The 23,077-nt window shown below is 23.3% G+C and overlaps 2 protein-coding genes across 8 annotated transcripts; both read left to right on the forward strand.

Annotated features, from left to right (window-relative positions):
- The first annotated feature begins 60 nt into the window (after positions 1-60).
- On the forward strand, positions 61-15,384 carry LOC126895684 (sterol regulatory element-binding protein cleavage-activating protein). 2 transcript variants are annotated; one of them, XM_050667830.1, is made up of 21 exons: positions 61-313; positions 369-530; positions 621-744; positions 1,219-1,343; positions 1,423-1,588; positions 2,074-2,219; positions 3,618-3,825; positions 5,643-5,753; positions 5,833-6,036; positions 6,104-6,670; positions 7,729-8,017; positions 9,285-9,529; positions 9,606-9,760; positions 10,172-10,309; positions 10,374-10,626; positions 11,217-11,388; positions 11,906-12,075; positions 12,953-13,100; positions 14,725-14,870; positions 14,926-14,988; positions 15,082-15,384. In XM_050667830.1, exons 2-21 carry the CDS (start codon positions 385-387, stop codon positions 15,256-15,258), a joined length of 3,753 nt encoding a protein of 1,250 aa, XP_050523787.1. In that variant the 5' UTR covers positions 61-313; positions 369-384; the 3' UTR covers positions 15,259-15,384. The 2 variants fall into 2 exon arrangements, with proteins under 2 accessions (XP_050523787.1, XP_050523788.1); XM_050667831.1 differs by lacking the exon at positions 61-313 and having other exon boundaries at positions 391-530; positions 607-744.
- A 675-nt stretch (positions 15,385-16,059) lies between these two features.
- Positions 16,060-22,770, forward strand: LOC126895685 (E3 ubiquitin-protein ligase ariadne-1). Of its 6 annotated transcripts, XR_007701696.1 has the most exons (13): positions 16,060-16,660; positions 16,774-16,932; positions 17,015-17,086; positions 17,242-17,457; positions 17,526-17,747; positions 18,125-18,255; positions 18,315-18,519; positions 20,686-20,799; positions 20,858-20,970; positions 21,044-21,157; positions 21,883-22,002; positions 22,303-22,393; positions 22,462-22,770. XR_007701696.1 is itself a non-coding variant. In XM_050667834.1 (11 exons), exons 1-10 carry the CDS (start codon positions 16,454-16,456, stop codon positions 21,129-21,131), a joined length of 1,527 nt encoding a protein of 508 aa, XP_050523791.1. In that variant the 5' UTR covers positions 16,060-16,453; the 3' UTR covers positions 21,132-21,157; positions 21,883-22,240. The 6 variants fall into 6 exon arrangements, 5 of the variants coding, with proteins under 5 accessions (XP_050523791.1, XP_050523793.1, XP_050523792.1 ...); XM_050667834.1 differs by lacking the exons at positions 22,303-22,393; positions 22,462-22,770 and having other exon boundaries at positions 21,883-22,240; XM_050667836.1 differs by lacking the exons at positions 21,883-22,002; positions 22,303-22,393; positions 22,462-22,770 and having other exon boundaries at positions 16,060-16,352; positions 16,426-16,660; positions 21,044-21,260.
- The last annotated feature ends 307 nt before the right edge of the window (positions 22,771-23,077 follow it).

The raw sequence follows: 23,077 nt of genomic DNA on the forward strand, positions 1-23,077 counted from the left end.
ATATCTAAATGTTATGTCTTAATAACGTTTAAGAGTAATTACAATTTTTTGTTTTAAATATAATATTCAGTAAAGCATCAATAATTATATTCATCGAAGTCCCAAGCTCAACTTTAACAAATTAAATGTGACCAATAACTATTGTTCTAAGAATTATTTGCATTCATAAAATTTTTTTAGTTAGATACTTAATATGTAATTATATACATATTTATAATATTAGATTAAAAAATGTTGACATAAGCTCATCGTGTTTTTATGTTACTCCGAAGTCTAAAGAAGTTCAAAAATGACTTTAGAAATTATTAAATAAGTATGCTTTGGAATGTATATTAATCATAGTTATTTCAATAAATAATATCTTATAGTACTTGATTAAAAAAAATGGGAAATTTAAAGTGGACTAAATCATCTGTACAAAAACGTCTCCCTAACAAAGTATCTCAATTTTATTATTCTTATGGATTATTTTGTTCTTCTCATCCTATCATTGCATTAGTGTTGTCTACATTCATAGTCATATCATGCAGGTAAATTTATATTTTGATAAATTATTATGACACTAATATAAATTAAATATTAGAATTCAGTAAGATTTCTATGTAGTTAATCATTTTCAGTTTATCCTTGTTTGGTTTGCCACTATTTAGCAATGTAGCTCATTCAATTGTTACACCATCAATCGCACCAGATAATGTTACTAATCGTTGGTTTCATGGACATCCTAGTGTATACATTCAACAGGTAATAATTTTGAATATTTATGCTATGTATTATAAATGTTTATCAGGTAATAGCAAAATGAAACCGAAAAAAAATTTATTTTTTGAGTTGTATTGTTAGATCAAAATATTAAGAAAAATTCAATCATTTTCTTAATTTATATGCATAATAAATATCGTAATAAATTTTAGACATAATTTTAAATTTAAAGTAATAAATGTAAAAGTAACTTGCTCTATGATAAATTATTTGCATTGCACAATAATTTTTATTATCCATAATTTATTTTTATACATTTTTACAAAATAAGTTTTTTAGTTTAAAACATTATTTTTTGTGTACTTTTATTGTAGTCTCAAGCACAAGTTTATTAAAATTTAATAACGAATAAAAAAAATCAGCTATAAATATAAAATTATCTTGGTTAGATCATTTTATAAATATATATATTATATCTATAAAAATTAAATTTTCAGCATTATATTTATTTTACAGATTATTATGAGATCAATGGTAACGCCTTGGACAGAAGATTTAGTTTTATCTGATGCTTTTAGAGGTCCTCTTGCTGAGTCTTTTAAATTAGTTGAAATAATTAGAAATTATCAGTTTGAAAAAAAGTAATTATTTTCTAAAAAAAAAAAAAAAGAAAATGTAAGCAGTTTTTTTTTAATTTTACTTATGATAATTTGTGTTTAGAATTTCTTTGACCGATGTTTGTTTGCATGTAGAAAATATTAACTCTGATGTTAAAATATTACCAGAATATAACTGTTTAATAGTGTCACCATCTAATTTATGGTACCAAGATCCAGAAAAATTTCGTGCTGACAGCAATCTTATAAAAACAATTTTCACTTTTCAGGTACACAAATTAATTAATCATTTTTGAAAATAATCATACTACTTTTAAAATAAATTTGGTTTTATATAAGTGTAATGATAAATATCATAGAATATATGTAATACTTTGCATTATTAACAGAGTTTTTGTGAATTTATCAAATATCAAATAGAGTAATTTAGTAATAAATCAAATTTTAATGTTACTAAAATTGTCATTATGAATGTACATTGATAATAATTTTTAATACTTATTTTTTATATTTCGTAATTATAAATATGATATAATTTGTCAAGAGATATTAAAATGTCTTTGGCCCTAAGCGGGGCAAAATAAAAAAAATTTAACGTTATACTAAATTAAAAAGAAAAGAATGTTAAATACATTTTATTAAAATTAGCCTGACGAAAGATTATATAACTATTTCCAATTAGTATTTTTTAATGTTGTTTTGCATATTTATTAAAAATAGTTTTGATTTTATTAGATATATTTATTTATTTTAGAGACCATCAAATGTAAAAATTAGTATACCAGAGATAATTTTTGGGATGCCTTTAAAAGAAACTGGAATTAAGAGATACTCTGTACATCCTCGTCAAAGAGTTGTTCAATTTGCCATAACAATTTTTATGAAACGTTTTGTTCCACAGTATGTAGTATTTATATTCATTCTTCTTCAATAATATTTAATCAGTTGTGTTTGTTATAGTGGTTTAAGTTGTCAATAGGGTGATTAATTTATCATAAACAATCTTAAATAATCGAAAAATTAAAAATACTAATAATTTTTTTATTAATTTATTTTAATTATATATTTTTCTCAATTTATCAGTCATGAAATATATTTATGTTCATCTTTTATACCATAAAAGGATGTCGACTTAAATTTTTCAAATGAGAATATATATAATAACCTTGCCTATTTATTAGATAATAATGTAATTAAGAAAATGTCTAGTTAATAACAACTTATGGACCAAAATTTCAGAAGTTATTTATATTTTTATACCTATACAGAAGGAGGAATGAGGCAAAAAAAAATGTTTAGTGATAAAAATATCAGCACCCACTACTGACCTCCGTCGTTATTTTAAATTCTTTGTATGATGATTGTTTTAGTCATAAAGTATTTTTTCTTATATATCATTTATTTAATATTACAAAGATGTTAATTTTAATAAATAAAACTGAAATAAGATTTTTAAATTTGTCTGTTAAATGTGGCTATTATAAATCTACATTATATTATTTATTATTTATATATATATTCTGGTATCAATTGTTAAATAAATAATTTCAATTGAGAATTAATAAAAAATTACAAAAAGTTTAATATAAGGGATGTAATAAATATGCTTAAAAATAAAAAATTGTAATTAACTGTGATTTTCCCCATAGAATCATCTTTGTAGGCTGTGTTTAACATTTTCATTGTTTCTGTGCCAGTTTTTGTGGGAAATTTTTGCAGGAATCAAAACACTCAATTTTCAAAAATCAGCTACCACAAAAAATGACGAATACCCAAAACAATTAAAATATTTGTTTTTCTATTTAATGAGTTTTTAACTTTATGGGCTATTTATGTAATTAACAAACATATAACATATACAAACTAATATGTAATTACTGTTTACATTTTTTCAAAAAATTGTGTATTAATATATTTTGAGTACTTGTAGAGAATTTATTTTTGGGATTTGAGTTGCAATCTGTTATTGCTAATTACAGTTGTTTTAAGGTAATATTTGTGACCACCTAATTATTTATAATAATGAAAATTTATTCTATTTCCTTGATATTGATTTTTATTTTTAGTTAACATTTTATTTGTTCTTATATAATTTTCATTTTTTTAATTTGTTTTATCATAATATATTATTTTGAATGTATTTTGGTTTTATTATAAAAAAATAATTTAAAGTCTTATAGTTATCCTAGGATTAATACTGATGATTGTTAGGTATAAAAAGACTCCAAGGAAATATTGTCAACTAGTACCTCTTAGTTTATCTGTAAAATGGAATATTTATTGTTTATTTTTTTATAGGTACATTCAAGGCTTAAAAAATCATCTTAAACAAATATATCCTGTAGATGTCAAGCAATCCCAAACACTTTCAGAGACATCCACTTTTCATATTTACTATCCAGGAGAAGTTAATTATGAAACAATTTTTGTATTGATCACTTGTTATATGCTATTATTTGCATATGTTTATTACTCTATTCAAAAAATGGATGTTTTTGTATCTAAGGTAGAGTTATTTATCATATAAAGGTATTTTTTTATATATACAGGGTGATTTTTTTATCATAATCCACTCAATTACTTATAGAATAATAATAAATTAAACATTTTTTTTTTTTCGATTATCTTTAGTTACACGTCATTCTTGAATTATTAACTATGTAATACTTTTTAAGTTCATCTCTTATGCCTGGTAAGAGTGTCAACTTTGTTTTTTTAAATGGGAACACATATTTTGAATTTAATAAAATGTTTGAGTTTTTAATTTAATAGTAAATGGCATTTGAATTTTTAGTATAACTTTATTTGTTTATTAGATATAAACATTTAAAGTTTCAAATTTTTAAGTTAATATACATGTATAATACACAAGGGATTACAAATACAGGTAGCTAATTGGTTTTTTATGACATTGATATTAGCAGGTACACGGCATTGTTATTATCAATGGTAGTAAGGTACATTGTTGTGAGTTTATAAATACACTGACTGACAATAAAAAAACTATATATATTGATAGTCATAAATGATAATAAACAATCCGTGACTGTGACAGCAATGACATAAAAAACCAATTAGCTACATGTATATTAACTTAAAAATTTGAAACTTTAAATGTTTATATCTAATAAACAAATAAAGTTATACTAAAAATTCAAATGCCATTTACTATTAAATTAAAAACTCAAACATTTTATTAAATTCAAAATATGTGTTCCCATTTAAAATAACAAAGTTGACACTCATAAAAAGTATAAGGGATGAACTTAAAAAGTATTACATAGTTAATAATTCAAAAGTGATGTGTAACTAAAGATAATCGAAAAAAAAAAAATGTTTAATTTATTATTATTCTATAAGTAATTGAGTGGATTATGATAAAAAAATCACCCTGTATATATTTTGGTCCAACCATCCTTTCATAACATATAAAAACAAATAATTTTAACCTTTGTTTATTTATTTTAGTTTTAATGAATAGAATAAAAAATTTGTATAATTTTCATTATTTAAAGAATAATCTTACCTAAATAATTAATTTAAAAATCAATTACTTTGTTTGTATTTAACTACTGAAACATTATGAAAACAAAATGTTTAAAAATAATTGAAAACACTTTAGATAATAAAGAAATTTTGGTTTTACATTCAAATTCTCAAAACTGTTTTTGTATGAATTATAACTTAAAACATTAAATAAAAAGTTAATTAATCCCATATCGAATTTATAACTTTTTAAAAATAATGAAAATGTTTTATAATCATAAATCACCTAAAACTAAAGCTTATTTTCAAAAGGGTTTTAAACTGTTTAAATAATACAATATCATTTTTATTTCAAAATGAATTTATTTAAAAAAATTTTATCAATTCTGTTTAAATATAGTAAAAGATGAAGCTTTCATAGGATGAAATATTGTTAGAAATATTTTCATGTATATCCTTATTTCAAAAATCATATTCAGAGCAATAATTACTGTTCACATTTGAATTTATTCTCTATTTAAAAAATAACTCATGCCATTATCACTCTTCATAAGAACTCTGTATTGATTTTTGAAGTGCCAGTTTAAAACAAATAAAGTGAACTCATCTGCAAATATTGTTTATAAAATACAATATATTTGTATAATTATTGAAAATTAATCATTCAATTAATATATTATGATATTATTTCTTATTATTTATATTATGAAAAAAATGTAAAATTATTGAATTATTGAGTCATTTCATGGGCAATATATTTATTAGGCAAACATTTTATTTGTATAGTATATTAGTATATTAAAGTATATTAGTGTGATATGTGTATATTTTATTTAGGTAGGAATCAGTTGTGGGGCAGTTATTACTGTAGTTTCAACACTTTTGACAACTGTAGGATTGTGTTTCATTTTTGGATTAGATTTTACAATCAGTTTTCAAAGTCAGATGGTAATATTTCAACAAATTTTAAATTAATAGTGTATTATCCTTTAATAATAGTAATAATATTATCAAATTGTATTTTCAGGTATTTCCTTATCTTGTAATTGTAGTTGGTCTTGAAAATATGTTAATAATAATCAAATCTGTTGGTTCAACAGCACCTAATTTAGATGTAAAAATAAGGCTAGCTCAAGGAATCAGTAAAGAAGGATGGGCTATAACACAAAACCTTTTGATTGAAGTGACTATTTTAACAGGTGGCTTGTTAACTTTTGTTCCATCTATACAAGTATGCATTTATAACTATAACATATAATTGTATAACTATATTAATTTATAATTTATTAAATTTTTAGGAATTTTGTATATTTGCTATTGTAGGATTATTATGTGACTACTTTTTTCAAATGGTATTTTTTCTTTCCCTAATATCTTTAAACATTAAATCTGTTGAAGACTCGACTTATCAAAAAACATATTATCCGTTTTCATTTGCAAATTTTGCTAATAAAATGCATAAATCTAATCCTCCAGCCTTAAAGCATACCAGTCGAAGTGGAGTAATGTTGAAATCAGCATCACATCCGCGGTTAAATGGTTTACAAATTATGGCATCATTGGAAGATCCACACCGTAAGCCACTGTCAAAACGTTTAAGACTTCTTTATTTTTGGGCTTCTATAAGAATTGTCCAACGTGTTCTAATGTTAATTATGATAATTTGGATATCTGGAATAATTTACAACACAATAACAATTCAAGAGTTTTTTGATTTAAGAAAATCGACCTCTTCTGATTTACCTAAATCTGAGCACAAGTCTGATATTCATTTCCCTCTTGCTTGGGAAGAAGGTAGAAGAGCAGTTATTATAGAAAATAAAGCAAGGGTTGCAGACAAAAAAGAAAATGACATAGTTAAAGAGGTAATTTTTTAAATCATAAGATAAGCCAACTTTTACGACTATGTTGTAACAATTATTTCCTTCATAAAGTCAAAATATTTTTTTTGCCAATATTTAGTTTTGAGAATAATTAAAACAACTTAGAGAACATATTTTATTTCAATATTATGAAATGTTATATAGTGTTTTTGAAATCTACATAATTGTGTATGAAGTGATACTTTAAAAGATACACTAATGACAAATTTTTCAGTTATTTATCCTTAGTCCAAAATTATGGTTATTTGGAGTTTTTACCTTAAGGTTTCATAAAAAAACAAAAGTTAGTCCCGTCATAATATTTTCGACAAAATTTGTATAATTATGAAATATGTAAGATTTTCCAAATATATGTAGTGAAATTTAAAAAATACTACTAAAATTGTAAGCATCTTCTAAAATTTATAATTTTTCTAATTTATTTTGTTAAATATACAGAAAAATATAAAAAGAACTTTACTATAAGATTTTACAACTACAAAAGTAAAATTTCCATACAAATTTAGTCATGACCAAGGAAAGTTCAGTTATTTCTTTTTTCCTGAAACTGGAAAAAAACAGAGAAAAGTGAAAAAAACTTATGTAGCCTAATTTTGATTCAGTGTCAAATCCCATATAAAATTCGTCTAAATAAAATAGACAACAAAAAATGTTCATTATTATCCTATATTATCAATTATCATATTATAGGGTTTATAGTATAAATGTGAATTGACCACAAATATCTTTTACTTTTTTTTTCTATTATAAAATATCTTTTACTTATAGTAAATGGTTTGATTTTAATTTTTCACCCTAATGTTTTTTTTTCTGTTTTTTTGTAGTTATTAATATGTAATGTAATGTAATATAAATTTACTGTGTTTTTCCTATTACTATTTATATAATTGTTATTTTTTTTTATTATTGCTTTATCAGCCCATTTAGGGCCATAGCAGCCTCTCCCAAAGAAGGGGTTTCTTAACCATTTATACTCCAGGACGGGTGATAATTGTTATTAGTGTTATTTTATTATATTAAAATTATCTTTTAATTATTAGGTGAATTATACAAAAGAAAATGATTTTCCGTATCACATACAATCTTTAAATGTAGAAAAATGGCCATGCTGGCCAAGACTTTCATGGTATAATTGGCCATTTTTATTGGGCTTATATAACATAAGTATTGCAGGAACTTATATATCTATACCACAACCAATACTTTTGGCTCACCCTGTAACACCAAAAGAAGCAATGAAATTACGAGAACCACTCTATGAGACTGATAAATCATTTCCATCTCATTGGAAGTCATTAGCTGCTGCTCTTGATCCTTTTGATTTTGTTGGTAAGTCTAAAATCAAACTATAAATTTATCACTAAATATTAGCAGTGTAATAATAAAATAATAATTAAAAATAAAAAATACTTCCAAAATTAAATTTATTACTGGAAATTGATTTATTGAACACACTTTACTAATAATTTTTTTATCAGATGTTTCATTATATTTTTAGAAAAAATGTTAATGATTTAAGTGATGATGAAGATGGCATATATTTACTTGAAGATACTTCAAATGAATTTTTTACTGAATTTATTAAATTTATTACTGGAAATAAAATGTTTTTTTTATGCTGAAACTAAGTTTAAAAACCTGTTTAATTAAAAATATTTCTTCTTCTTTTTCCTCGCCTTAATCCCAAGTAGATGGAATTAAGGCGAATATAAAGGAACTACATCTATACACACATCAGCCGTCCTCATATCGCATTCAATTACATCCCTCAATCTCTTTTTTAGTCTTCCTCTACCTCTTCTTCCTTTAACATTCATTTTTATTACTGTTCTTACTTCTTCGATTCCTCTCTCCTTATAACATGACCAAACCATCTAAGTCTATTTTCTCTCATCTTATCTACGATTGGCGTTACATCTATACTCCCTCTTATACGTTTGTTCCTTATCCTATCTTCTCTAGGCATTCCACTAATTCATCTAAGCATTCTCATCTCTGCTACATTCAATCTAATTTAGCTTTTAGCCTCGTTTAAATTCTTTTATTGCATAAAAAACCAGATGCTTCTCTCCACTTCAACAACCCGCATTTTCATGTGTCTTACATCCTCATCAATACCACTGTTCTTTTGCACAACTGATCCTAAATACTTAATACTTTCCACCTCCCCTATCACGCCCTCGCCTATTGTCATTGATCTCCTCATTTCACCTACCTCATGTTCTCCTTTGACAAACTCATACTCTATATACTCTGGGTTACTCCTACTTATTCTTAAATCCTTTCCTTCAAGAGCTGATCTTCACACCTCTAGCCTTTGATTAATTTTCTCCTATTAACACTATATTGTCAGCGAACAACATGTACCACGGCACCTCTCCTTATATTTCTCTAGTATGTTTAATTAAAAATGTTTATAATTTAAATTAAATATTTTAATAACAAAACTAAAAATTAAATAAGTTGAAAAAAAATATTAAAAATTAAATTAATTTAATATAGTGTTCTTTATTTTTAATTGAACCACTTGTTTAAAGATTAATTGTATTATAAAATTAAATTTTCATAGAACAATTTATGTATTATTATTTTTCAGATACCCATATAGTTGGTCCTTTGGAGAGTAGGAAAGATATAAATATTGATAAGTCATCCGAACCATTTATACCTACATCACCATCTGAACTTATGTTAATTACAGTTTTATGCTTAATAAGCATATTGGTATTAGTCTATACATTAGTAATGCTTTATCGATGTGTCTGTAGTCGAAATTATGCTGAGTGGAGAGCAGGATGGAGTCATGATCTAAATTATGTTCAGCATGATTCTGGTATACAGGTATTTTAAGATTTTATTTACTTAAAAAAAGGTATGTCTTAATATTTATTAAATTGATTATTCTTTTTTAACATAGGTTATCTTAGAAGCTGTACCTATTGAATTTAAAGGTCATATACAATCAGTAGAATGTATTGCTACATATGGAAACATTATTGTTAGTACATGTCTTGGTGGCTGTGTTAATGTATGGAATGCATTAACTGGAGAATTAATTTCTTCTATTGATCGGTAAATAAATAAAATATTTTTATTTTATAAAATTCAAATCTAATTATGTGTAATTATAAAGAAATACAAGTTAATCTCAATAGTCTGATATACACTGTTATACAATCTTATCTATAGTTACTCTAACTGAAAATAAATTGAAATCTAATATTTTTTTATTTTGATTAAAATAATCTTTATTTTATTAAACATTTTACATATAATTTTTGGAATACGATACTTTTGATAGTCCTACGTCCCTTTACTTTGATATACTTCCAAATTATCGACATTTCTCTATATATTATACATAGTATTCAAAAATAAAAACCAGGTCTGTTATGAATAGAAGAAATAATAAAAATCTTTTCCTGATTTATTGAACACACTTTACTAATAATTTTTTTATCAGATGTTTCATTAAATTTTTAGAAAAAATGTTAATGATTTAAGTGATGATGATGAAGATGACATATATTTACTTGAAGACACTTCAAATGAATTTTTTGATGAATCATTAAGTTCTGTTAGTAATATTCAGTTATCAGAGTCTCCGAAAAATACTGATCAGTAATATCTGTAACTTATCAATAATTATATTTTGTAATTAAGAAAAAATAAAATTATTGCTTAGATTATGTTCAAGATGTAAAAATGTTATTCTGAGAGAAGAAAATTATAATGACTTAATAAATTTTGATGCAAAAATATCTAACAATATTCTAAGTAACAAAAAAATTGAATGGGATGTAAAATCAAAAAATGATTCTGAAAAAGATATGATTGACTCACAAATATGGTGTGTAGATTGTAATGAGATTGTGGTTGTCTTAGGGTGTGCAGATGGCTCTCTTCAATTTTGGGATTTATATAATGGATTACTTAAAGTAAGTTAATTTTATTAATTAATAAGGTGTACATTGATAGTAAACTTCTAAAATAACTATAAGGTTTTATTTTTAATTAGATTATTGATTGGATTGGTATCAATTTATAGGCAATTTCAATATTGTTTAACTTTAAATTTTTTATGACAATATCAAACTGATATTTAATTTTTAATATAATAAAAATCATTATGAACTTATAAATGAAATTGAACTGTAATTTTTAAAACTTTTGCTGTTAAAGTTCAATTTTTGAAGTTTCATTCAAGTTAATTTAATATTGAATGTTTATTTTATTCTCACCTAATCTCTTTGTTTATTATAACAATTTTTACATTTTATTTTTAAAGAACAGTTATTTTAAATAATTCTAAAATCAATGAAAATTTATTGATTTCATGTGTGATTTAAAACAGTTAAAGAAATAATTTATCTATATTATAGACATCAAATAAAGTTATTAATTTTATAATATATACTGAGTAATTAATCAATTTAAAAGTGTATTTTGTCTGGCTATTGCAAAATTTCTAATTAATAGTGTAATTTTATTTTTATAAAACAAATCAATATATTTTGTTAAATTTTAGTGTAAATGGCTAAGTGAAACAAAAGATGGATTTACTGCTATTAAATTAATTAATAAATTTGTTGTTGGCGTAAAACTCAGTGGATCTCTAGATTATTTCAAACTTGATATATTCTGTGAATCTACTTTAGTAGAAACATCTACAAAGTTAATAAATACATCTTTTCATAGAAGTAAGTAAATTATTTGTTTAATCATTATAAAAAAAACATTTTTTTATCAAACTATAACATGTACAACTATATCATTGGTTAATATGAATAATTTTATTAAATACTTATTTATAAATAAATAAAATTATATAATTTATTAATAAATTATTAAAATAACATAATACGTGTGTATTATATAAAAAAAAAGGCTTAAGCAACTTTTTGTTAATTTTTAAAGGACACAAAAAAAATAAATATATTTTCTCATTATTGTATCTAACTAATTAAATTCATTGCTAAACTACATACAAAATATATCAATCCAGCATACAATTTTTACTTAACAATATTTAATTTAAACATTTATTTGTACTTATTTTTTTAAAATATGTTGATATGTCTATCCTATGGATAGTTCAAATATTAATTAGTTTTCATAATCAACTCGTATAATATGAAAAAAAAAATTAATACTATTTTTAGATTTATAAATTTTTAAATTATGTGATTTATTGTGAATAACTGAAATCTTTTATAGAGCATATAAGAACTGGAAGCATAGGATCAGCTCTGAAAATAACTAACTCATCAAATGATGTTGTACGTTGTCTTCATTTAGAGTCTATAAAAGCTCACAACCAACCAATTACAGTTTTAGAAACTAATGGAGATTATATTGTCACTGGTAGTCAAGATCATATGTTAAAGGTAAAAAGTTAGGTTCAATTATAGAATGTTAAGGAATATAGTTTTAGTTAGTTATACTAAACTCTAGCTCTTTCACGGGCATTAAATATTCAATGAATATTAATTAAAAAAATAAATAAAAATTATTTTAAAACAAATGTTGTTAAATGAAATAATCTGCAGAGTCTTTTATTATATTTCAATATTTGGATACTTTAAAAAAAAAAAAAAATTTTCGAAAATTTTGAATGCATTTTATACAAAAAAATTTTTTTATGAAAAAGTCCAACAATATTGGTTTTTTGATAAAAATATTACATCATCCATTTTTTTGCAAGGGGTAATTTTAAATAAAAATAATTTTATATCTTTATAAATAAGTCCTCTCATTTAGTTAACAAAATTTTTCTATTATAGAGGACAGGAAAATCTATTACATATAAATACAATACATTTCATTGGTACAGAATTTTGATATCTGAGACATTTCCAACTGAACTATATAAGTTGCCGAAGTCTAACAATGTATAGTGTTTTGAGAAGTTATCATGTGTTTTTGTATTTAGGGTTAATTTTTGTAGGTTTTGCAATACATATAGTGTAATGACTTAAGTCCCATAAGAGGAAAAGCACTAAAATTTTTACCAATTAATCTTGGGTACTTAAACCAAAATGTGTAGTATAAACAAACATATAGTATATTAATTTAAGGGAGAGAAGAAGATAGAATAAGATTAAACTTGAAAGAAATTAGTCAGACTTTAATAAGCAAACTAATAATCATCACGAAATCTGAAATTTAAAGTTATATAACAGAATTTAAAAAAATATGAATTTACAGTAATTTATCTATACTAAACTTCATGTTAATTTTAATTTAGTATATTTTGTTTTATAGATTTTTAGGATTGAAGATCGTCAATTGTTGTATACATTACATGGTCACTATGGACCTATAACTTGTCTATTTATTGATCAAGTAAATCCACACATGGCAGCTTCTGGTAGTCAAGATGGAATGATGTGTGTTTGGGATTTAGTTACAGGTTATACTTAGTATATATTTATTCATATGGAGTAATTTGCTAATTATATCTTACATAATATCTTCAAAATTATAGGATAAAATATAAATTTTTTTTTTCAAAAGTTATTAGTATTCTACACTTAAATTAACACAAAAAATATAATTTTATCCCTCTTTAAATTTCATTGTTATAGTTTTTTAAATGAAAACATACTTAACTGGTGTACAAATGAGAAAATGACTGATAGATAACAACTTTTCAACCAGTATTTTAGAAGATTAAGTATTGAAGATGCAACGCAAGTCTGTTTATTTTTATTTCTAATAATTAATGAACTACACTATTCCTGGTACCCTTGTTTAAAAATGCTAATAACTTTCAAAATACTACTTAGAAGTTGTTTTTGATAGGTCATTTTTTGAAATTATTTCCTTAATTGTAACTAACATGTATGTTTCCATTAAAAAAATATTAATACAATTTTAAGGCGAGAGAGCTATATTTTAGCTTTGATGCGAAGTTTAGAAGGTATTAATTTTACTATATTGTTTTTTTTTTTTTGTGTCTGTTACCACTTTTTTTCAGCTCTCACTGAACCGATTTCTTTCAACGATACGTCAAAAGATCACAAATCGTATCTAGTTGAAGACATTACCCTAAAAAGTTGAAAAAATTCCAATAGTTCCCCGTAAAAGGGGAAAATCTCCAAAAAAAATTACAAATTTAAAGATCGCTAATTTTCAAAAAAAAATTTTTCTTAAAATTGCCATAACTTTTTTAAAAATGACCAAATCAATATAATTTTTTTTTTTATAGATGAATGATGTCTTTATCTATCATTTGGTATATTTTTGTTATAAATCTGACCCTTTACCTGCCCACAGTGGGGTATTCAAAATGACAACTTTTTCAAATTAACTTTTGAAAGTGTTACGGAAATACTGACACTTTTATATATACCTTAAATTAAAGCTTATATAATATAATTTATTATGGAAAAAAAAATTTCGGATTTTATTTTGTCTTCACGGTAAAAATAGTTACCAAATGCTATAAAATTCTTGATTTTATATTTAACATTTTTAACTTTATAATGTTATAACTTATTGAAAAGTGTATGGTTTATCATTACAATTTTTTTATGAGAAATAATATTTATATTAATAATAATAATTAATTTAATAAAATAATAATAATAATAAATAAAAATTTATAATAATAATATCCCTTTTTCATTCGACATACTTTTTTTTAAAATAACACCATTTCCCTTCATATATTTGACTTATTAATCATAAAACTTGTAATCAGGATATAAATAATAAAATAAGAGATCATGTAGCTTTTGAAATAATCCAAAATTTTTTTAAAATTAAACACTATCTACAGATTTGCATCAAAGTGTTTTTTATGATAGTGATTTTAATCACTGTCAGATATCATTATACCTTACCCAACCATGCCACATCCCCACTGTGCTGGTTTTTTTCTTTTGATTTAAGTGTGTAGGAGATTCATAACTTCTGTAAAAAAAAAAAATTATTTTTGATATCTTAAGATATTACATGAGACATAGCGGATTACTCTGTATTTGAATTCATGCTATTAATTTAAATTTATTTAAAATTTTATTTGTTTTTAGGAACTTGTATGTATACAGTGAAAAGTCATGATGGAGCAGTTTTAGGTTTAACTTGTTCTGCCAGCTATGTACTAAGTATTGGACAAGATGATCGTATTTGTGTTTGGGATCGATTTCAAGGTCATCAACTCAACAGTATTCAAATTGTAATAAAAAAATAAAATATTTTTTCTTTTTCTTATTATTAATTTTTGCTTATAGAATAATGTTTATTGTTATAACTTGGCTATGCTAACCCACAATTTGCTCATTACTTCTAAGCAGGTAAAAATAATTTTAATTATATATAAGTAAATGAAAAAACTGTATGATGATGCTTTTCGCCTGAACTTTATTAAGTAAATAATATAATTGTAGGGCTGTATAGTAATAATGGACGTTCAAACTGGTGAACCTATCAAAATATTTAACTTAGGTGATTCAGATTGCAATGTTGTTACGCAAATGATGACGTTATCTGACAGCATTGTTTGTGATTACGGAACTGAGCTACGTGTTGTACGTTTCCCTATGATTGCTACTAAGGAAGATTAATAGCTTATTGTTAAAAAATTATAAATATATATATATTTTTATTATTAGATTGATCTCAAACTATATTAACAAATTAATTTTTATTGTTAATTGAGTATTTTTTTAAATAAAATACAAAAAAAATTACATGTGATTTTTTAAAATAATATAAAATTTCTTACTACCTTTATTCCTAAAACAAAAATAATCAAAATATAATTTATTTAAAAAAATATTAACAGCTATTCAGTTAACTCCTCCATGTTAACCCATTCAGTTATTAAAATTGTATTTTTTCTAAATATAAGTAACAATATTGTGTTGAGTTTAGACCCGTAATTCTCAAGGTTACATTTTATATTTATTAAATTAAGTACCTATATTATTATTATAACGTATATTGTATATTAGGTCAATGAAATCTAGGCAATTTTATTTATTGTAATAGTTTGATAAAATAAAATAATATACAAAAATCATTAACTTATTCAATATTAAGTTAACCCTTTCAAACCCGAGGTAAACTGTAATGTATCTTTCGTCTCTGAAATTGATTTTTAATCTTAGCTAGGATCATCCATCAATTAAAATTTTATTTTTTTAAATGGCATAGATGTTAAATATAGCATTATAAAAAACAAATCATTATTTTAATCATCATTGGAGAATTTTATCATTCGAAAACTCAGCTGTACTATAAAACAGTGTTGCCACTTTTCAAATCATATATTACAATTAAATTAATCAAAATTTCAAAGAGATTTTAGACAATTGGTTCATACAAAGTAAGTGACGTCACCGGGGTCAGGAAACAACTGATTGGCAATTGTTACTTGCTAAGCAAAATAATAAATGGGTACATTATATAATAAAATTGTGTTAAATAGTCATTAAAGGCAGAAAAGTTTCAGATTATAAAAACTACTCACACATTTTAAATATACATATACTATGTATAGCCTTACAAATGTACATATACGTTTATATATGTATAATATGTTAAAACATATAGTCACATAGATAAAATAGTAAAATTTGTTTGATAAAAGAATCTCAGCACCCATCTGAACAAGATTGAAGTCATCTCACCAAAAAGGCATCCACAGATCAAGACAGTAAAGAACAAAATTATAGTAAAATTTAAAAATTCAATAGGTACATACTCTAATATTTACAAAACTTATCAAGCAGACCATTGATCATTGGCCACATCGTTATGGATTCAGATGAAGATGCATTAAATGACATAGATTCTGGCAATGAGTCTAGTGGAGACGATGTGGACTTTGCTATGGAAGTAGATGTACGGCATGAACGAGAAAAAAATCAAGATGTTGATGATTTTCCATTTGAAGTATTATCTACAGACAATATTGTTCAACATATGATTGACTGTATCAAAGAAGTCAATACTGTGCTGCAAGTAAGAGATTATTTTCTGTGTGAAAAATACACTGATAATATTTTATCATTCTATTGCTTATAATTCTTAATAATTGAATAACCAATGTTAAAATTTTATTTGGTTATTTTTAGATGCCAGCAACAACTACACGCATCTTATTAAATCATTTTAAATGGGATAAAGAAAAATTAATGGAGCGCTTTTATGATGGGGATCAAGATAAATTATTTTCTGAAGCTAGAGTAATAAATCCTTTTAAAAGAACCCAACCAATTATTCAGAGGGTAAAAGTTAAATAATTTAAAAATATCTTTCACAGTTAACTTATCAACTTATCAAGCATTTGATTGAACTTTTTTTTTTAAATTTTAGCCTTCATCAACGCGAAGAGGTACTTCTGGCATGGAAGATTGTGCAATATGTTTTGCAAAACTACCATCAAATGTAAATAATGTGTATTTTTAATACAATTTTTCATTGTATAGTATTTACAAAAATATAGTTGATTCTTATTTAAAATGTTAAATTTTAAAAGTATATGTTCATTAAACAAATAAGGTTAAAAAGAAATTACAGAAATAATACTGTAATGTTTCTAGATGATGACTGGTTTAGAATGTAATCATAGATTCTGCACACAATGTTGGACAGAATATTTAACTACAAAAATTATTGAAGAAGGTGTTGGTCAAACAATTGCTTGTGCTGCAAGTGGTTGTGATATATTAGTAGATGATGTTACTGTAATGCGATTAGTTAGAGATCCAAAAGTCCGGATGAAATACCAACATTTAATTACTAATAGTTTTGTCGAAGTAAACTTACATTAATTATTTATATGTGTATGAATATTCTTGCATACAGCCGACTTAAAAATTTTCAGTGTAACCGATTGCTACGTTGGTGTCCATCACCCGATTGCAACAATGTCATTAAAGCACAGTATATTGACTCAAAGCCAGTAATTTGTAGATGTCTACATGTTTTTTGTTTTGTGTGTGGAGAAAATTGGCATGATCCAGTTAAATGTAATTTATTACGAAAATGGATTAAAAAATGTGATGATGATTCTGAAACTTCTAATTGGATAGCCGCTAATACTAAAGTAAAATATAATTAGCTGATAATTTTTATATAATGTTTTTAGATTTGTTTTTTATACATTAAAATAAAATTTTCATCATTAATGTTTAAATTCAAATATTTTATTATATTCATTTTTTTGAAGGTTATAATTATTTATGAAAATTTCATTATAAGAAATTTCATATATTCTCTTTACTTTCATACAGTGAAAAATTAAAGAAAAAAAAACCAGTCACAAAATTAACTGTGTTATCAAAGATAATTTATTAAATATTATATTTATATTTATATATAAATAATAGCCGCTGTATTATAATACGGTGTCTATTAATTTGTTTTAAAACATATTTATAGTTATTAATAAACTAGTTGTTTTATAGCTCCTAAATTTTTCAGGAATGTCCCAAGTGTAATGTTACTATAGAAAAAGATGGTGGATGTAATCATATGGTTTGCAAAAATCAAAATTGCAAAACTGATTTTTGTTGGGTATGCCTTGGCCCATGGGAACCTCATGGATCATCATGGTAAATTAGTTCAAAATTATTATTTAATTTGACAGTACTATATAAATGGTTAAACACAGGTATAATTGCAATCGTTATGATGAGGAAGAAGCTAAAGCTGCTAGAGATGCCCAAGAAAGATCTAGAGCTGCATTACAAAGGTATTTATTTTATTGTAATCGCTACATGAATCATATGCAATCACTGAAATTTGAACACAAGTTATATGCCAGTGTTAAAGAAAAAATGGAAGAAATGCAACAACATAATATGTCTTGGATTGAGGTAAATCTTACTAAATATTTTTTTAGTTTTCAAAAGAAAAGAGTTGATTCAACTTTGTAAAGTATTTAAAAATCACAATTTCTATATTTTTTGTTTTCCATGATTTTAAATTTTAAACATTATTTAATTTTATGTTATATTATCATTTACAATACACACTGATAGATAATACTGCAGTATTTAACACTTTGTTTTGGTTGCATATCATAGTTTGCTTTTTGAATTAAGATGTGTTAAGATATAAACGTAAAAAAAAATCTTATTTTATCATAGAAATAGTAGGGAAGTATAATTCTAAAATATTGAAATATTTAGATTATAGTCTTAATCGTTCATACAAGTATGAATTTTGCTGTTCACTACTAAACATTTTTAATTTAAAAAATTTTAATAAAAAGTCATAAAAAAATTTACTTAGATTCTAATTAAGCTAGTTGACACTTAAGGGTATAATTTATTACAATTTTTTTTACAATGTTATCGTTAGTGTTAACTGTCAGCTAAATTATTTCAAATGTAACAAACATTTTTATTGGCTTATAAGCAATCAATGGCTATTATTCAGCTGATAATGAATTTGAATTTTATAATTTAGTCAGTTGTCAATTTTGTTATATTAATATCTTATATGATTTGTCAAGTATAAATTGATATATAATTATTTAAAACGGAGAAAAGATGAAGGTATCTTAATTTCTCAAAGAAAGAGTTTTTTAGTGAAATATCATAGAAAGTAGCATATAAATTATTTGTTATATAACATAATATTAATGTTTATTAACAGATTTCTTTATTTATTAATACATTGGTTTTTATTATATATAAATATAATAATACATAAAAAACTTACGTAAAATCATTTTACAACAACAATTCAAAATATTCAATATAACCAGGAACAGATTCAATAATTGATAATTATTAATATAATTTTGCTTACACATAAATAATATAAACTAAAACTATGATACACAAAAACAAAATTATTAAGACTAGGTATATTCTAAAAATGACTTAGGTTACCTAATCAAATTATATTTTTTGTTCATAGTGTCTATCTTATCTTATATATCAACCCAACCTATAGAAATACAATAAATGCTTAAATAGTTACCAACGTTCAGTAATACTTTATAAAACAATATTTGCTTTTGAATTCTTTACTTTGGGTAGAACAATAACAAAAATTAATCACTTGTGTCAAATTATTTAAAACAAAAAAATATTACTAAAAAATCGTGAACAATTTTACCAATATCAACGCTAAACACATAATCATATAAAATATTTATAAAAATAGTGGTAAAATTATGACTTTTTAGGAAGTTGAACCAAAAAAAAAGGAAAACTCAAGCTATTAAATTTCATATCAACTAAATAGAAGACCAACAATTGTATACAATTTTGTTGAACTTAACTTAAAATAAAAGTTTAATTTTTGAATTTTTCTTTACAAAAATCAAATTTTATACTTAAAGAACATGGCCTATGATATCCAAAAAAAAAAAATTCTCATTGAAATCCGAGTCTTATTTATCAGTGTCTATTGTTAATTTGATATAATTTTATTTTTTCATTGTTTATTTTGTTAATTTTTAACAAATGACCAATAATAATAATAATAATAAAACCATTTCTAAGTTTTAGTTAAGCTATTTAAAAAGTTTCTTTGTCTTAAATAATTTAAATGAATAAATATTATTTTAAAAATGAATATATACAACCATGTATAATATTTAAATATGAAAAATATTGGTGAAAATATTTACTGAAACTTTGTAAATACTATTATTAACAAATTTCAGTTATTGTTAATTATCATACTTAAAACTACCATTAATTTCCGTCAAATTGAAATATCTGTATTTATTAGTATATCTAAAATACTGCTATCCCTAACGTATTCAAAAGCCACCTCTAAGTTTAGTTTAGTTAGTTAGTAGTGATTAATTGGAAAAAAAGAAATTAAAAAAAATTATAAAATTTTTAATATTTATATCTTTGTATATTACTTTTATAAAGTATTATAAACTATATATATATAGTTTATAATATTATTAGTCTGTAATTATACAGGGTGATAGGTTTATCATAAACCACTCGAATACTCTCAAAATAAATACAACATTAGAAAATAAATATTATTAATCATTTTATCTTTTCCAGGTACAATTCTTAAAAAAAGCTGTAGATATTCTATGCCAATGTAGGCAAACACTTATGTACACTTATGTATTTGCCTATTATCTGAAAAAAAATAACCAATCCGTTCTCTTTGAAGTAATTTATTATTTGATTAATGTTAAATTGATAATGGAATTTAAATTTATAATTGTAGGATAACCAACGAGATTTAGAAAGTGCTACTGAAACACTTTCAGAATATTTAGAAAGAGATATTACATCTGAGAATCTAGCTGATATCAAACAGAAAGTTCAAGATAAATATCGGTAAAATATAATTTTTTTTTTTTATAGTATACATTTAATATTATTAAATATATAATTGTCTTTTTATTTGTAGTTACTGTGAAAGTCGAAGAAAAGTATTGCTAGAACATGTTCATGAAGGATATGAGAAAGATTGGTGGGATTACACAGAAAAATTGTGAACTAGTCACATATATCTGTGATATATGTATGTATGTATGTTGATACATATATATATATATATATATATATACAGATATTTTTTTAACTCATAAAAATTTTAAATACAATAAATTTACATTCACAAATGATTTAAAAATATATTTTAACCTCTGTAAAATCAACTTAAATAAATGTATTATAAGTTTTAAATAATAGATTCCAAAAGCAGCTGAACAACTGTAGCTTTATTTTCTAGGTAATTGTTAGAAATAAATTTTATTTTTATTTTTAATCAAAGGCTGGCTTCATCTTAATTCTATAACATCTATAATTTATAATTTTGTTTAAATGTTGGACTTATGTACTTTCCTCTTTAATTTGAATTGAGGAACATATGTAAATTTATTATTTTTTCCTAATAATTTAAATTAGTTATAAATATTTAATGAAATAATTCATATTACAATACATATCCCTTTATTTTTTATTAAAAAATAAATCACATGTTATATGTTTTTCTATTAATTGATGAAATAATTTTTAAGTTTTTTTCATTTAATTAATTCTAAAATAAAGAGTACTCATAAAAAAGTTTAAATTTTAAAATGTTTATATAATCTTGAAATTAAATATACAGGGTTTTTTTTTTTTATCTAATTAGCTTTATCATATAGTTGATTAAATTCCAGTTCTAATTATACTAAAAAAACTACCAATGGATTTATTTTTGAGTTTGGTGAAATTAATAGAATTTTTAATTTTTGAACTTAGATTAATGAAACTATATGATAAAAATGTTCTATAAAAGGAAAATAATGACATTTCATAAAATAAATTGCAAATCTATTATAAATTTTACAAAACAATGACATTTTATTTGGAATTAATATGGTAAGCTATTTTTTAATTACATCTATTATTGTTTTTATGCTGACCAGGAAATGAATTATAAGTTAAAGTAAAAATGAGTACCATCATTAAAAATTATGTTTGAAACTAACTCAGATATGTAACATTAAAAGTATGACATTAGTCAAATCTGTCACATTTTTTGAGACTAAATAACTTGATGTCAATTCCATGGTGGTATATGCATGCATTGATTATATGAATTATTAAATACTTAAATTATTATATTTATCCTTTCTTTCATTAATACAAATATTATACAGATACTTTGTTTATTTATAGATAAGTTATATTTATGAAGAGTGATATATTATAGGAAATTGCAAATTCAGTAGTATCAGGAATACAAAATATATATTTTATTGAGATATAGGTTATTATATTTGATTAAAAGACTCCTGAAACAAATTTAAAATGGTTTATATGTTCATTTATTAATAGTTAGAATGAATGTATAACCAACAGCTGCATTATTTTATTTAAGAGGAAAAGGTTTGTGTGTGATTAGTCCAATGATGGACGGGATAAGTGTTATGGTTGGCTTGCACTAGAGACCAGATACCATTGATGAGAAAATTACAAGAAAAATCTTATTGGCACCCCGAGGTTCAAACCTGGGGCCTTGTGAGCCAAAATATATACGTTTCAACTCACTAGGACAGGCTGACACTTAAGTGCAATTACATTTTTTGTATATACATATTTTTTAATATATTCAAACTGTAAATTTTGTCAATAATTGGTAAATTATAAGTTAATTAAATATAACAGTTTTAATAGGATTTTTTAATAATTTACTTTAAAATTAAAGAAATTACTATTTTCATAAATAATTTAATTACAATATAATTGATTAATTACTATCTATGTTGAGTATTTATTAATTGAAGTTTGATATATTTATTTGGTTATATTAAAAATAAAACCAAATAAATAATTTGCTCGTCATGGTTCTTAGTAAATAATTATTAACTTTATCAATTATTTTTTTACTATACTGTTTATTAAATAAAATTAATTGATTGGTTAAGTACGAAAATTAATTAAAGATAACATA

The sequence above is a fragment of the Daktulosphaira vitifoliae genome, unplaced genomic scaffold (assembly GCF_025091365.1).
Source record: "Daktulosphaira vitifoliae isolate Bord-2020 unplaced genomic scaffold, ASM2509136v1 Scaffold_1, whole genome shotgun sequence".
Lineage (NCBI taxonomy): Eukaryota > Metazoa > Arthropoda > Insecta > Hemiptera > Phylloxeridae > Daktulosphaira > Daktulosphaira vitifoliae.